This window comes from Somniosus microcephalus, chromosome 8, assembly GCF_052327205.1.
Source record: "Somniosus microcephalus isolate GS21.2 chromosome 8, FLI_Smic_1.0, whole genome shotgun sequence".
In the NCBI taxonomy this organism is placed as follows: Eukaryota; Metazoa; Chordata; class Chondrichthyes; order Squaliformes; family Somniosidae; genus Somniosus; species Somniosus microcephalus.
The window spans coordinates 7,315,543-7,331,709 of NC_140994.1; the positions used below are offsets into that span (position 1 = coordinate 7,315,543).

General features: G+C 52.9%; 2 protein-coding genes across 4 annotated transcripts in view; one reads left to right on the forward strand and one right to left on the reverse strand.

Moving 5' to 3' along the window:
• The window catches only part of fbxw4 (F-box and WD repeat domain containing 4), a 606,291-nt gene that overhangs the window by 457,269 nt on the left and 132,855 nt on the right, over positions 1 to 16,167 (reverse strand). The window lies entirely within an intron of this gene.
• The window catches only part of LOC147113273 (fibroblast growth factor 8-like), a 28,006-nt gene continuing 19,938 nt past the window's right edge, over positions 8,100 to 16,167 (forward strand). Inside the window, exons 1-3 of the mRNA XM_085994003.1 lie at positions 8,100 to 8,131; positions 8,279 to 8,315; positions 9,373 to 9,550. Coding sequence (XP_085850129.1) covers positions 8,100 to 8,131; positions 8,279 to 8,315; positions 9,373 to 9,550 — 247 coding nt within the window. The remainder of the gene's footprint in view (positions 8,132 to 8,278; positions 8,316 to 9,372; positions 9,551 to 16,167) is intronic.

Consider the following 16,167-nt stretch of genomic DNA (forward strand, 5'->3'; position numbering starts at 1 on the left):
ACAGAGAGCGGGACGCTACACACACAGTGAGAGTGGGGCGCTACACACAGAGAGCGGGACGCTACACACACAGAGAGAGTGGGGCGCTACACACAGAGAGCGGGACGCTACACACACAGTGAGAGTGGGGCGCTACACACAGAGAGCGGGACGCTACACACACAGAGAGAGTGAGCGCTACATACACAGAGAGCGGGACGCTACACACACAGTGAGAGTGGGGCGCTACACACAGAGAGCGGGACGCTACACACACAGTGAGAGTGGGGCGCTACACACAGAGAGCGGGACGCTACACACAGTGAGAGTGGGGCGCTACACACAGAGAGCGGGACGCTACATACACAGAGAGAGTGGGGCGCTACACACAGAGAGCGGGACGCTACACACACAGTGAGAGTGGGGCGCTACACACAGAGAGCGGGACGCTACACACACAGTGAGAGTGGGGCGCTACACACACAGAGAGAGTGGGGCGCTACACACAGAGAGCAGGACGCTACACACACAGAGAGAGTGAGCGCTACACACACAGAGAGAGTGGGGCGCTACACACAGAGAGCGGGACGCTACACACACAGAGAGAGTGGGGCGCTACACACAGAGAGCGGGACGCTACACACACAGTGAGAGTGGGGCGCTACACACAGAGAGCGGGACGCTACATACACAGAGAGAGTGGGGCGCTACACACAGAGAGCGGGACGCTACACACACAGAGAGAGTGGGGCGCTACACACAGAGAGCGGGACGCTACACACACAGAGAGAGTGAGCGCTACACACACAGAGAGAGTGGGGCGCTACACACAGAGAGCGGGGCGCTACACACACAGTGAGAGTGAGCGCTACATACACAGAGAGAGTGGGGCGCTACACACAGAGAGCGGGACGCTACATACACAGAGAGAGTGGGGCGCTACACACAGAGAGCGGGACGCTACACACACAGAGAGAGTGAGCGCTACACACACAGAGAGTGGGGCACTACACACAGAGAGCGGGACGCTACACACACAGAGAGAGTGAGCGCTACACACACAGAGAGAGTGGGGCGCTACACACAGAGAGCGGGACGCTACACACACAGAGAGAGTGAGCGCTACATACACAGAGAGAGTGGGGCGCTACACACAGAGAGCGGGGCGCTACACACACAGTGAGAGTGAGCGCTACATACACAGAGAGAGTGGGGCGCTACACACAGAGAGCGGGACGCTACATACACAGAGAGAGTGGGGCGCTACACACAGAGAGAGTGGGGCGCTACACACAGAGAGTGGGGCGCTACACACAGAGAGCGGGACGCTACACACACAGAGAGAGTGAGCGCTACATACACAGAGAGAGTGGGGCGCTACACACAGAGAGTGGGGCGCTACACACAGAGAGCGGGACGCTACACACACAGAGAGAGTGAGCGCTACATACACAGAGAGAGTGGGGCGCTACACACAGAGAGCGGGGCGCTACACACACAGAGAGAGTGAGCGCTACACACACAGAGAGTGGGGCACTACACACAGAGAGCGGGGCGCTACATACACAGAGAGAGTGGGGCGCTACACACAGAGAGCGGGGCACTACACACAGAGAGCGGGGCGCTACATACACAGAGAGAGTGGGGCGCTACACACAGAGAGCGGGGCGCTACACACACAGTGAGAGTGAGCGCTACATACACAGAGAGAGTGGGGCGCTACACACAGAGAGCGGGACGCTACACACACAGTGAGAGTGAGCGCTACACACACAGAGAGAGTGGGGCGCTACACACAGAGAGCGGGACGCTACACACACAGAGAGAGTGAGCGCTACATACACAGAGAGAGTGGGGCGCTACACACAGAGAGCGGGACGCTACACACAGAGAGAGCGGGGCACTACACAAAGAGAGCGGGGCGCTACACACACAGAGAGAGTGAGCGCTACACACACAGAGAGTGGGGCTACACACAGAGAGCGGGGCACTGCACACAGAGAGTGGGACACTACACACAGAGAGCGAGGCACTACACACACACAGAGCGTGGGGCACTACACAGAGAGCAGGGCTACACACAGAGCGGGGCGTTACACACAGAGAGAGCGGGGCTACACGGAGAGAGAGAGTGGGGCTACACACAGAGAGAGAGCGGGGCGCTACACACACACAGAGAGTGGGGCTACACACAGAGAGCGAGCGGGGCGCTAAACACACAGAGAGAGCGGGGTGCTACACACACAGAGCGGGGCGCTACACACAGAGCGATAACCAATTTCAGGTGCAATGCAATCGAGACTCATCATTCACATTGGCTCCTTCCAGCTGTTAAAGGGGAGGTTGCAGCATTCTGCACAACCTCATTCTCCACATTGCTGGTCCTGAAGGCGACCTCCAAACAACTCAACAGCTACACCTCTTATCCTCATTGATGATCCCAGTCCCGGGGAGAGAGCTCGCCAGTTCAGCGACCAGGCATTGGAGGCATTGGTTGGGGCAGTTGAAAGAAGAAGGGCAGTGCTGTTCCTGGCCACTGGCAGGAGACCATTGCCCCAGGTCTTCAGGGCAATGTAGAGGGAAGTGGCCCAGGATGTATCTGCATTCCTTGCTCCCTTTCTGCCCCCCTGCCCTCACCTTAACACGAGTCTTGTGCCTTTATGCTTTCAGTTAATCAGCAACCAGCTGACCAGCCTGTCCCTGATCCTCCCACTGAGAGTGAGGAAGGAGGAGAGGAGGAGGAACAAAGCACTGCGTCACTGCATCTCTCACCCGCAGGCACCACCTCTGATACTGGCACTACGCGATCTTTAGGGGCAGGTTTAGTAGAGGGGTCTGCACTGGGTGATGCACCGGGGACAAGCGGGCTGCAGCAAGGCCAGGGGGAAAGGGTAGCTCAGGAGCCAGCTCCCCAGAGGGCGAGTTCACGCGCAAGTTCTGCTGCACAGGACTCAGATGAGGACCTCAATGGGGAGGAGTTCACAAGAAGGGCGATGGGCATGCACACCGAGATGATAGCTGCATCAACAAGGGTGCCCGAGAGCCTGTCGGCAATGGTAAGGAGTCTGGAGGAGTCCGCCTCCAACATTGCACAGAGCTCTGCGCACAGCATGGAGCCCATCCTTGGCAATCTGCAAAGGATGGTGGACTCCCAGAGAGACCGTGGGGACCCAGACCTCATGCCGCGTGTCATGGGCGATGTGGCAGCTTCCATTGCAGCACAATGTCTTAGTGCTGTAATGCAGTCAATGGTTGATGCCATCAAGTCTCAGACTCCTCTCATGCAGTCTCAGCTTGATGCCACACAAGCTCTGACTGTTGCCATCATCACTGGGTCCACCACAGTCCACCGGGGATCTCATGGTGTCGCAGCAGCCCAGCAATCTGTGCTCCAGCAAATTGGTAGGGGTGCTTTGGTGCTGCCCCAGGGGAGTGGCAGTGGGTCAGTAGAGCAGGAACCTGCTGTCCTCTCTCAGGATGACAGTATTCCCGCTCCCACCACTGCCACTTCGCCATTGCCCTTGTCGCTGCCCGTCATCCAGCCAGCCCAGACTGCTGCTGCCCAGCCTGATGGGGTGCAGTCTACAGCCGGGCCTTCCAGGCCCAGAGCTGGTCGAGGGCGTCCTGCAAGACCATCTGTAACCTGTGGCACCGACACTCAGCAGCCTTCCACCAGCCCTGCTGCAGCCATTGGGGAGACACTACGTAGGAGCAGTAGATTAGGAAAAGGCACTGTAAAGAGGGGAAGTAAGGGTTTGAACAAGTGTGATTAGTCAATATTGTTGTATATATGTGTTTACTGAATGTTGATAAACTTATTAATTGAATTTTGCAGAATTTGTGCTGTCTCTCATTTCAGCTTTGCGCTGTGATATGACATGTGAAATGGATGGAATGATGGGGATGTGGTGATCAACCGGGATGTGGGGTTTATTGGAGCCGCAGTCTGATGAGGTGGTCACAGACCATCCTTCCGATGGGGTAGCTGCCTCCTCCCTCACTGCTGTTCCTCCTAGTCCTCCTCCTCCTTCTCTCCCTCTTCCTCCTCCTGAGGTGGTACAGCTATGCCTGGTGGCAGTGGCTGGGCCCTCATGATGACCAAATTGTGCAGCATGCAGCACAGCACGACATAAAGGGACACCCGCTCAGCCGAGTGCTGGAGGGCTCCTCCCGAGCGGCCATGGCAGCGGAACCGTTGCTTGAGCATTCCGATGATCTGCTCAATGATGATCCTGGTGGCAGCATGGCTCTCATTGTACGAGTGCTGGGCAGCAGTGTTGGGGTTGTGGAGGGGAGTCATGAGTCAGGTGGAAAGCGGATAACCCTTGTCTCTGACCAGCCAGCCTCCAGCTTGATGTGGTGGCTGGAAGAGTGCTGGAACTAACGGCGCTAACGGGAGGCGCTAACATGCCGAATTTCTCCCCCTACGTAATATACCTCCCCATGAAATGAACGTGAAATTACCTCCTCTAGCCGCATTGGCAAAGCCTGTGGGTTTTCCAACCTGTACAGGTCTCACTCACTGAAGGCGGAACGCATGAGTCTAATGTAAACTCGGGTGATGCCCGGTTACTCATGGTCTAACACCAGGGAGAGTCTGGACTGGATTGGCGGTGAGCTCCCTGTCAGACCTCTTTTAAAGTGTTTTAGTTCTCCTTTTGGGTGTACCTAACAGTTTCAATTGAAAAACGGCGCTCCAGGTGCTTGGACCCTGAAAAGTACCTTTCAATTTTAAAGAAATGTCTCCTAACCTCTCCCCTCACCCCCAGTGACAATTTTAAATTGATGAGCCCTCCTCACTGACTCCCCAACCCGAGGAGGTTAGCCTTTCCCTGTTCACCCATCAAAACCTTTCAGAATTTAAAAAATCTCTTTCCAATCTCTTCTGAGCGCGTTCTGTGCTCCAGTGGAAATAGTCCCAGGATCTCAAGTCATACCTGAGGGGTGGGGGGCAGAATGGGAGGGGGTTTTGTGTGGAGCATAAACACCAGCACAGAGCAGTAGGGCCGAATGGCCTGTTTCTGTGCTGTAGATTCTCCCTCTCTCTGTAAAAAACAATCGCCTCTCACTGTCCTGTCGGGATCAGGAGACACAGATAGTCCCTAGTTTGGTTTAATTCATGTATTTTCGTTTTCCGACCTATTTACAATTCATTTCATACATTTCATACATCTCGTCAATAATATTACAATTCGGGCTGATCACAACCTCTTTCTTAAGCAACGATTATGTTAATACTTGGCACACAAAGGCCTTGCTGCTGCCCTCTGGACCAGATTCTGCGGCTAGCGCGCTCTAAACCGAGATAAACAGAAAGGTTGCGGGGCTGGTGGGAGATAAGGTGTATCTGACCCGCCTGAAGAAGGGTGGGTACACACTCACACTCACTCACATACACACTCTCACACTCACTCACATACACACTCTCACACTCACTCACATACACACTCTCACACTCACTCACATACACACTCTCACACTCACTCACATACACACTCTCACACTCACTCACATACACACTCTCACACTCGCTCACATACACACTCTCACACTCGCTCACATACACACTCTCACACTCACTCACATACACACTCTCACACTCGCACTCACTTACATACACACTCTCACACTCACACTCACTTACATACACACTCTCGCACTCACACTCACACTCACTTACATACACACTCTCACACTCACACTCACTTACATACACACTCTCACACTCACACTCACACTCACTTACATACACACTCTCTCACTCACACTCACTCACATACACACTCTCACACTCACACTCTCTCACTCACACTCACTTACATACACACTCCCACACTCACACACATATACTCACACTCGCAGACATACACTCATTTACACACGCATTCACGCTCGTACATGAACTCATACACATTCATTCACACAATCATACATACACACTCACTCACATAGACTCACACACTCAGAAATACACGCTTACACACACGCATAACTAATTCACACACACACATTCACGCGCACACACAGATGCAGAAACTCTACCTCATTCACTCATTCAGACAGACATGCTGGTCGTGTGACACACACACACTTACATAACGTGAACACTGAGGTACACACCCATTCACACAGCTGCTCACATATACACCCGTCACAGACACACGGACACACAGGCACCTAAAATACCAGTTTCAAATGTTGAAAATGAAAATTAGATTCAGGACAATAACACGCGCCTGATCTTAGACATCACAATAAATTAAAATCCATTTATAGTAACACCACGTGTATCTATCTATCTATATCTATCTATATCTATCTTTCTATCTACCTATCGGTATCTATCTATCTATCTATCTATCTACTATCTATCTATCTCTATCTACTTAGCTGTCTATCTAACTATCTGTCTGTCGGTCTCTATCTATCTATCTCTATCTCTCTATCTATCTATCTCTATCTCTCTATCTATCTCTCTATCTATCTAGCTCTATCTATCTCTCTATCTATCTTCTCTATCTATCTATCTAACTCTATCTCTCTATCTATCGGCCTCGCTATCTATCTATGTTTCTATCTACCTATCTATATCTATCTATCTCTCTATCTACCTATCTATATCTATCTATCTATCTATCTATCTCTAACTATCTATCTGTCTATCTATATATCTATCTATCTCTATATATCTGTCTGTCTGTCGGTCTCTCTATCTATCTTTCTATCTATCTTATATAGTGTATACATGCGTGTATAGTGTGTCTGTGTAGTATGTAGCTCTATATGAGAGTGAATATCTGTTAGTGTGACTGAGTGTGTGACAGTGTAAGTGATCCAGTGAAATTCCAATAAATTATCATTTTAAAGACACACATCCTCTAAATGTACTGAAACATTTCTCCTTATGATTCAGAACACTTCAGTAGTTGCTGGGTCTGATGGAATCCCCGCCCCGCCCCGCACTGCCCCCTTTCCCCCTTTCCCCCTTCATGTTTTCTCTTGGAATGCCATTGCCAGGAGCAGCCAGCGCTGCCCCGGGTGCAGGGCCGGCCGGCAGACAGGTGTGCGTGCTCTATTTAAACCATTGTTGGGTCGGAGGGGGCAGGTCCGCTCGCCCGTGTTTAGCCTGGGAGATCGAACGCGGAAAGCTCACAAGCGGTTAGACATTGGTGCGGGCTAGAGAGGGAGGGGAGAGAGAGAGGAGAGAGAGAGAGAGAGGATTGGGACATTTCTACTCCCACAACGAATGTGTGAGAGGAAGATTTCATCACTGCATTGAAGGTGAAAACCTGGATCAAGAGCAGGAGCTTGCCGAGAGCTGCAGTCAGAAACACCAGGAATCGGGCGGCGAAAGTGCCCAGATTTGGGGGGAAATTCACAGTCTTGAGAGCGGATTTGCTGCATATCAACTGCCTGCTTAAAGAAGGCGATTTGAAGAGGGGAGGGGGAACAAGTACAGACTCGGTGTGACAGCCTCCAGGAAGAGAAGCTTCAAGCGGCTCCACCGGTGACACTGTGAGAGCCAGAGAAACATTGTCAGAATACCGGGGGCCGACCTCTCGGACACCGCTCCCCCCTGAGAGAGACTCGGCGTTGATCAGTCTGCAACAAAAAAAACCCCGAGACTTCATCCCTGCCAGAAAAAATACAGAACCGAGAGAGGAGAGAGAGAGGCAGCATTGACTGGATGCGGTGCTCACTCTGTGCTGGGCTCCCACATTAATCCGCTGCCCTTCCCTCCACTCTCCCGAGTCTGCACCAGTCCCTCTCTCTCTCTCTCTCTGTGTGACCTGACTCTTTCCCTTTATACCATTTTTTCCCCCAACTCCAAGTTCTCTGACTGGGTTCCACACAGAATTCTCCGCCTCCCCCCCCCCCCCCCCCCCCCCCACCCCGAGAACATCAGGGCAGCGGGACCTCGGTGCGGCTCCATCCCGGCTCGCCGCCGCTCACTCCTCCTGTCCCTGTGTCAGGAATCACCCTCTGGATTAAGCCGGCTCCAGGGAGTCCCCTTTGCAGATTAGAGGAATACCATCTGTAATTTTTTTTTTTGGTTATTGACGCTTCAAGCATTCAGTAAAACAAAAACTGCGACAAACAAGATTCACCTAAAATCCAGGATGCGCCTTCTCTCCACACGCCTCAGCTACCTGTGAGTTACTGACTGGCTCGGGTATTGTTTACTAACATAGATCTCGTTATTCGTAATATTATTCCGTTACTGTTAAAGTCTGCAAAAGTTTGCGAGTGTCCTGAGTGTGAATGTCAGAGCTCCCTAACTCTCCCTGTCCATTCACAGGTGCCTGCAGTTCCTGGCCTTCTGCTTCCAAGCGCAGGTTGGTGTCCTCGTTTACTTTCTCCTTCAGTTATTTGTGTGTTTATTTTTTTTTTAATGAACATATTGATCGCTTGTCTCTCAAAGGGTCGGTGACAAATTGATGCGGGAGCTTTTAACTGGAAGCTGAGTGCATGTGGGTCGCTCTCAGTGTCAGAATAGACAATGATGTGTACACTTGGCCGGGAGAGGAGACGCGGCTGGGGGAATAGCTGGGCTGGAGTCCAACACCGAGAGAGCCCCGGAGAGGAAGGCTGGGGAAGAGAAGGAGAGGCTGAGAAAGAGAAACTGAGAGAGAGAGAGGAAGATAGAAACTGCACGGAGCAGTAAACAAAGACAGACAAGAGAGGGAAAAATAGAAATAGAAAGAAGGGACAGAAACAGGGATAAAAGAGGGAGAGATGGAGTGAAAGGGCGGAGAGAGTAGATGTGGGGGTTAAAAGTTGCAGGAAGAGCGGGAGAGGGGGCGCAGAGTGCACCGATTGGGAAGGTACGGAGCGACCGACAGGCGCACAGAAAGACACATCTTTCAGACTCGGTCTGTTCCACATGTTTGTCTCATTGAGCGGGCGGGTAGACATTGCCGGCATTGTGCGGGCTCGGGGAGAAGTCTCGGTGTAACTGAAGGAATGGCGATGTCAGACCGCCCTCGGCAACAGGCTCTCTGATTGCCCCGAGCCCCGGGCCGGGGGGCCAGACACCCTCCAGCCCGAGCGCACCCGCCCAGTGAACACAGCCACTGAGATACATTGATAAACAATTAATATAATATTCCACAGGACAGAGAGAGAGACATCGGGAGGGCACGAGTCATTTTTTAAATTTATTAAACGATTTGCACAACCGGGTCCTCTGAGAAATGAAACTATTCCTAGGTTGAGCCTTCTGTTAATTGATTAAAGTTTTTAAATATATTTTAAAGAAGCATAGAAGTGAGGAGGCAATATTCTTGGACCGAGGGAAGTTCCCGTACAGGCGGTGCCTCGGTCTGAAGGCGGCTGTCTGTATCTGTGATGGTTTAATGTACACGTGTATTGTATATTGTATTTTCTTTAAAGGTAACCTATCAGTCACCGCCTAATTTTACACAGCACGTAAAGGAGCAGACCAGGCAGACGGACCGGCTCAGCAGGAGGCTCATCCGCACCTACCAGCTCTACAGTCGCACCAGCGGCAAACATGTGCAGGTCCTGGGCAAGAAAATCAACGCCAAGGCGGAGGACGGGGACAAGTACGGTAAGAGAGAGAACCTGGCAGAGCGAGAGAGAGAGAGAGAGAGATGCTGGGGGAGAGAGAGACTGGAGAGAGGGAGAGAGACACTGGGGAGAGAGAGAGAGAGACTGGAGAGAGGGAGGGAGACACTGGGGAGAGAGAGAGAGAGACTGGAGAGAGGGAGGGAGACACGGGAGAGAGAGAGAGAGACTGGAGAGAGGGAGGGAGACACTGGGGAGAGAGAGAGACTGGAGAGAGGGAGGGAGACACGGGAGAGAGCGAGAGAGAGAGACAAAAAGCCCGAAGAGCCCTATATGCAATAAAAAGAAAATTCTACAACATCCAAATCCCAATCAAAATCTGGCTCAAAATTTTTGACAGCATAATCCTGCCCATTGCACTGTACGGTAGTGAAGTATGGGGCCCGCTAAATCACCAAAGCTACACTAAATGGGAAAAACACACAATAGAAGCCCTACATGCAGAATTCTGCCGAAGCATCCTTCGCACCCAAAGAAAAACGCCAACAAATGCATGCAGAGCCGAACTAGGCAGATACCCACTGATAATAAACATCCAAAAACGAGCACTAAACTTCCTAAATCACCTCAAATCTAGCTCCCCAGACACCCTTCATTTCAAAGCCTTTCAGACCCAAGAGCTAAACCCAGAAAAGAGTCCCCTGAGTCAGCTGCTACTGAAACTAAGTACTCAGCCGGACCCTGACCAGCCCCAGACCAACACAGCCGTCCAAACACCAATCCGAGTGAACCAAATCATTAAAAAATGCAAAGAAACCTACCTGGAACATTGGAACAAAATAACCGAAAGCCAAAGCAGATTAGAATGTTACCGGGCCCTAAAAAGAGAATATAAACTGGCAGACTACCTCACGACCATCAGAGACACAAAACAGAGACAGACCCTCACCAGGTACAGACTAAGCGACCACCAACTGGAAATTGAAAAAGGCAGATACAAGAAATCCTGGCAGCCTAGAGAGAATAGAATATGCGATCAATGTCTGGCTGGCGAGGTTGAAACAGAAATGCATTTCCTCCTAAAATGCGAAAAATTCAACACATCAAGAAACATATTATTCAACAAGCTAAGCCAAACAACCCCAGATTTCAAGGAATTGGATGATCTGTCAAAATTGAGATTAGTCCTAGGAGAAGGAGACAGACCATACCTTGGGGCTAAATATGTAACAACATGTCACAACCTGAGGACTGTTTAAAAGTAAGACTGTTTAAAATTAATATTGAACGTACCAAATGAAGTAGAAAGACTGTTTAAAATTAATATTGTTTAAAAGTAATATTGTATATACCCAACAAATGTCAAATCGATTGACACCTACAGAATGTTGGAAAACTGTACCTTTTTGCTATGTAAGCTTTGGCAATATGGTTCCCTGTAAACTTTCATGCCAATAAAGCATTTGAACTGAACTGAACTGAACTGACTGGAGAGAGGGAGGGAGACACTGGGGGAGAAAGAGAGAGACTGGAGAGAGGGAGGGAGACACTGGGGGAGAAAGAGAGAGACTGGAGAGAGGGAGGGAGACTGGGGAGAGAGAGAGAGAGACTGGAGAGGGAGGGAGACACTGGGGAGAGAGAGAGAGAGACTGGAGAGAGGGAGGGAGACACTGGGGAGAGAGTGAGAGAGACACTGCGGAGAGAGAGAGAGAGACTGGAGAGAGGGAGGGAGACACTGGGGAGAGAGAGAGAGAGACTGGAGAGAGGGAGGGAGACACTGGGGGAGAGAGAGAGAGAGACTGGAGAGAGGGAGGGAGACACTGGGGAGAGAGAGAGAGAGACTGGCGAGAGGGAGGGAGACACTGGGGAGAGAGAGAGAGAGACACTGCGGAGAGAGAGAGAGAGACTGGAGAGAGGGAGGGAGACACTGGGGAGAGAGAGAGAGAGACTGGGGAGAGGGAGGGAGACAATGGGGAGAGAGAGAGAGAGACTGGGGAGAGGGAGGGAGACACTGGGGAGAGAGAGAGAGAGACTGGAGAGAGGGAGGGAGACACGGGGGCGAGAGAGAGAGAGACTGGAGAGAGGGAGGGAGACACTGGGGGAGTCTACCAAGAGAGGACAGGATATGCTCTCACTGCAGTCAGGGAGTAGTGGAGACAGAGATGCACTTCCTCACAGCTTGTAGAAAATATCAGGGCATAAGGGAGAATTTCTACCCAAAATTCACAAAAATATGCCCGGAATTCAGAAATTTGAATGACGACCAAAAACTCCCATACCTACTAGGGGAAGAGAGAAATTGTGTAACCTTAGCGGCACACTATGTTACAGCTTGCCATAAACAGAGGGACAACCACTAAATATAAGAAAAGAGTACATACAAATTATATGAATGTATATTTATACACTCAGGGATATATCTGTTTATACACTGTATGAATAGATCTGCGTTTATGTGTTCAACCATAAATGTATTTTGATGCTTTGGCAACATAAGATGTAGCTTGTCATGCCAATAAAGCGATTTGAATTGAATTGAATTGAATTGAAAGAGAGAGAGAGACTGGAGAGAGGGAGGGAGACACTGGGGAGAGAGAGAGAGAGACTGGAGAGAGGGAGGGAGACACTGGGGAGAGAGAGAGAGAGACTGGAGAGAGGGAGGGAGACACTGGGGAGAGAGAGAGAGAGACTGGCGAGAGGGAGGGAGACACTGGGGAGAGAGAGAGAGAGACACTGCGGAGAGAGAGAGAGAGACTGGAGAGAGGGAGGGAGACACTGGGGAGAGAGAGAGAGAGACTGGGGAGAGGGAGGGAGACAATGGGGAGAGAGAGAGAGAGACTGGGGAGAGGGAGGGAGACACTGGGGAGAGAGAGAGAGAGACTGGAGAGAGGGAGGGAGACACGGGGGCGAGAGAGAGAGAGACTGGAGAGAGGGAGGGAGACACTGGGGGAGTCTACCAAGAGAGGACAGGATATGCTCTCACTGCAGTCAGGGAGTAGTGGAGACAGAGATGCACTTCCTCACAGCTTGTAGAAAATATCAGGGCATAAGGGAGAATTTCTACCCAAAATTCACAAAAATATGCCCGGAATTCAGAAATTTGAATGACGACCAAAAACTCCCATACCTACTAGGGGAAGAGAGAAATTGTGTAACCTTAGCGGCACACTATGTTACAGCTTGCCATAAACAGAGGGACAACCACTAAATATAAGAAAAGAGTACATACAAATTATATGAATGTATATTTATACACTCAGGGATATATCTGTTTATACACTGTATGAATAGATCTGCGTTTATGTGTTCAACCATAAATGTATTTTGATGCTTTGGCAACATAAGATGTAGCTTGTCATGCCAATAAAGCGATTTGAATTGAATTGAATTGAATTGAAAGAGAGAGAGAGACTGGAGAGAGGGAGGGAGACACTGGGGAGAGAGAGAGAGAGAGACTGGAGAGAGGGAGGGAGACACTGGGGAGAGAGAGAGAGAGACTGGAGAGAGGGAGGGAGACACTGCGGGAGAAAGAGAGAGAGAGACTGGAGAGAGGGAGGGAGACACTGGGGGAGCAAGAGAGAGACTGGAGAGAGGGAGGGAGACACTGGGGAGAGAGAGAGAGAGAGACTGGAGAGAGGAAGGGAGACACTGGGGAGAGAGAGACGTTGTGTGAGAGAGAGAGAGACACTGGGGAGAGGGAGAAAAACTGGAGGAAAGGAGGGAGCCTCTGGGAAAGAGAGAGACTTAAGAGAGAGAGCCTGGATAAAGTATTTGGAGAGATTAGAAGAGACACTGGAAAGACTAGGGAGAGACATCGGAGATTGGAAAATAGACGAGAGAGCGCGAATGAGCGCAATTTAAGAAACGGGGGAGTTAAAGAAAGACAGAGAAACGAGAGAGAGAGAAACACATGGGAAAACAGAAAGTGTAAAGATGGAGAGTGAGGAGAGATTGGAGCGGAACGCAAGTGAGAGGTGAATGGCAATGAACCAGTAAAATAAAAATGCTCAAATTCAGTGTCACCTCAGTCAGTCTCGGGGTTAAACTCTGTCCGGAATCTGACCCAGGTTGGGATCTGACCCAGGAACTCTGGCCCAGGGACACTGGCCGGGATCTGACCCAGGGACACTGGCCGGGATCTGACCCAGTGACACTGGCCGGGATCTGACCCAGGGACACTGGCCGGGATCTGACCCAGGGACACTGGCCGGGATCTGACCCAGGGACACTGGCCGGGATCTGGCCCAGGGACACTGGCCGGGATCTGACCCAGGGACACTGGCCGGGATCTGGCCCAGGGACACTGGCCGGGATCTGGCCCAGGGACACTGGCCGGGATCTGACCCAGGGACACTGGCCGGGATCTGACCTAGGGACACTGGCCGGGATCTGACCCAGGGACACTGGCCGGGATCTGACCCAGGGACACTGGCCGGGATCTGACCCAGGGACACTGGCCGGGATCTGACACAGAGACACTGGCCGGGATCTGACCCAGGGACACTGGCCGGGATCTGACCCAGGGACACTGGCCGGGATCTGACCCAGAGACACTGGCCGGGATCTGACCCAGGGACACTGGCCGGGATCTGACCCAGTGACACTGGCCGGGATCTGACCCAGGGACACTGGCCGGGATCTGACCCAGAGACACTGGCCGGGATCTGACACAGAGACACTGGCCGGGATCTGACCCAGGAACACTGGCCGGGATCTGACCCAGGGACACTGGCCAGGATCTGACCCAGGGACACTGGCCGGGATCTGGCTCAGGGACACTGGCCGGGATCTGACCCAGAGACATTGGCCGGGATCTGACCCAGGGACACTGGCCGGGATCTGGCTCAGGGACACTGGCCGGGATCTGACCCAGAGACACTGGCCGGGATCTGACCCAGAGACACTGGCCGGGATCTGGCTCAGGGACACTGGCCGGGATCTGACCCAGAGACACTGGCCGGGATCTGACCCAGGGACACTGGCCGGGATCTGGCCCAGAGACACTGGCTGGGATCTGACCCAGGGACACTGGCCGGGATCTGACCCAGGGACACTGGCAGGGATCTGACCCAGAGACACTGGCTGGGATCTGACCCAGAGACACTGGCCGGGATCTGACCCAGAGACACTGGCCGGGATCTGACCCAGGGACACTGGCTGGGATCTGGCTCAGGGACACTGGCCGGGATCTGACCCAGGGACACTGGCCGGGATCTGACCCAGGGACACTGGCAGGGATCTGACCCAGAGACACTGGCTGGGATCTGACCCAGAGACACTGGCCGGGATCTGACCCAGAGACACTGGCCGGGATCTGACCCAGGGACACTGGCTGGGATCTGGCTCAGGGACACTGGCCGGGATCTGACCCAGGGACACTGGCTGGGATCTGACCCAGAGACACTGGCCGGGAGCTGACCCAGAGACACTGGCCGGGATCTGACCCAGGGACACTGGCCGGGATCTGGCTCAGGGACACTGGCCGGGATCTGACCCAGGGACACTGGCCGGGATCTGACCCAGGGACACTGGCCGGGATCTGACCCAGGGACACTGGCCGGGATCTGACCCAGGGACACTGGCCGGGATCTGGCTCAGGGACACTGGCCGAGATCTGGCCCAGGGACACTGGCCGGGATCTGACCCAGGGACACCGGCCGGGATCTGACCCAGGGACACTGGCCGGGATCTGACCCAGGGACACTGGCCGGGAACTGACCGGGATCTGGCCGGGATCTGACCCAGAGACACTGGCCGGGATCTGACCCAGGGACACTGGCCGGGATCTGACCCAGGGACACTGGCCGCGATCTGACCCAGGGACACTGGCCGGGATCTGACCCAGGGACACTGGCCGGGATCTGGCTCAGGGACACTGGCCGGGATCTGACCGAGGGACACTGGCCGGGATCTGACCCAGGGACACTGGCCGGGATCTGACCCAGAGACACTGGCCGGGATCTGACCCAGGGACACTGGCCGGGATCTGACCCAGGGACACTGGCCGGGATCTGACCCAGGGACACTGGCCGGGATCTGACCCAGGGACACTGGCCGGGATCTGACCCAGGGACACTGGCCGGGATCTGACCCAGGGACACTGGCCGGGATCTGACCCAGGGACACTGGCTGGGATCTGACCCAGAGACACTGGCTGGGAGCTGTGATTTGGAAGCGGCTCCCCCGCACTGAGCCAGGATTATTTTTATATTTAACTATTTTCTGTTCATTCGTTATTTCGGGATGTAAGTGCACTGGGCGGGAGGGGGGATTAAAAACCCGCAACCCCACCCGAGACCTGAAGGCATCAAACGGCGACCGGGTGGCCCGCCTGCCCTCGCCGAGACTCAGAGGCCGCTTCCATAAATAACCTGGTCTCACAACCACATCACACCGCTTCCAAACAGCGAGAGTGTCCCCGTCAGACGGGGAATCATCCGTGTTCTGTGTTTGGTGTCTCATTGATGTTAAATTCTGATCTCCACATTCTCCTTGTACCCGAGCCGCTGTTGAGATATTCACACAGTGAACTGGAGCGAATCCGTTTCATGTGTTGTTCAAGGACGGGAGAGCGAGTGAGTCGCGCTGAAAGAGTTTAATGTCATTTGTTTTTTCTGTCCCCCTACACCCTGGGGGAAGCGAACCTCCTGGCTGGCCTCG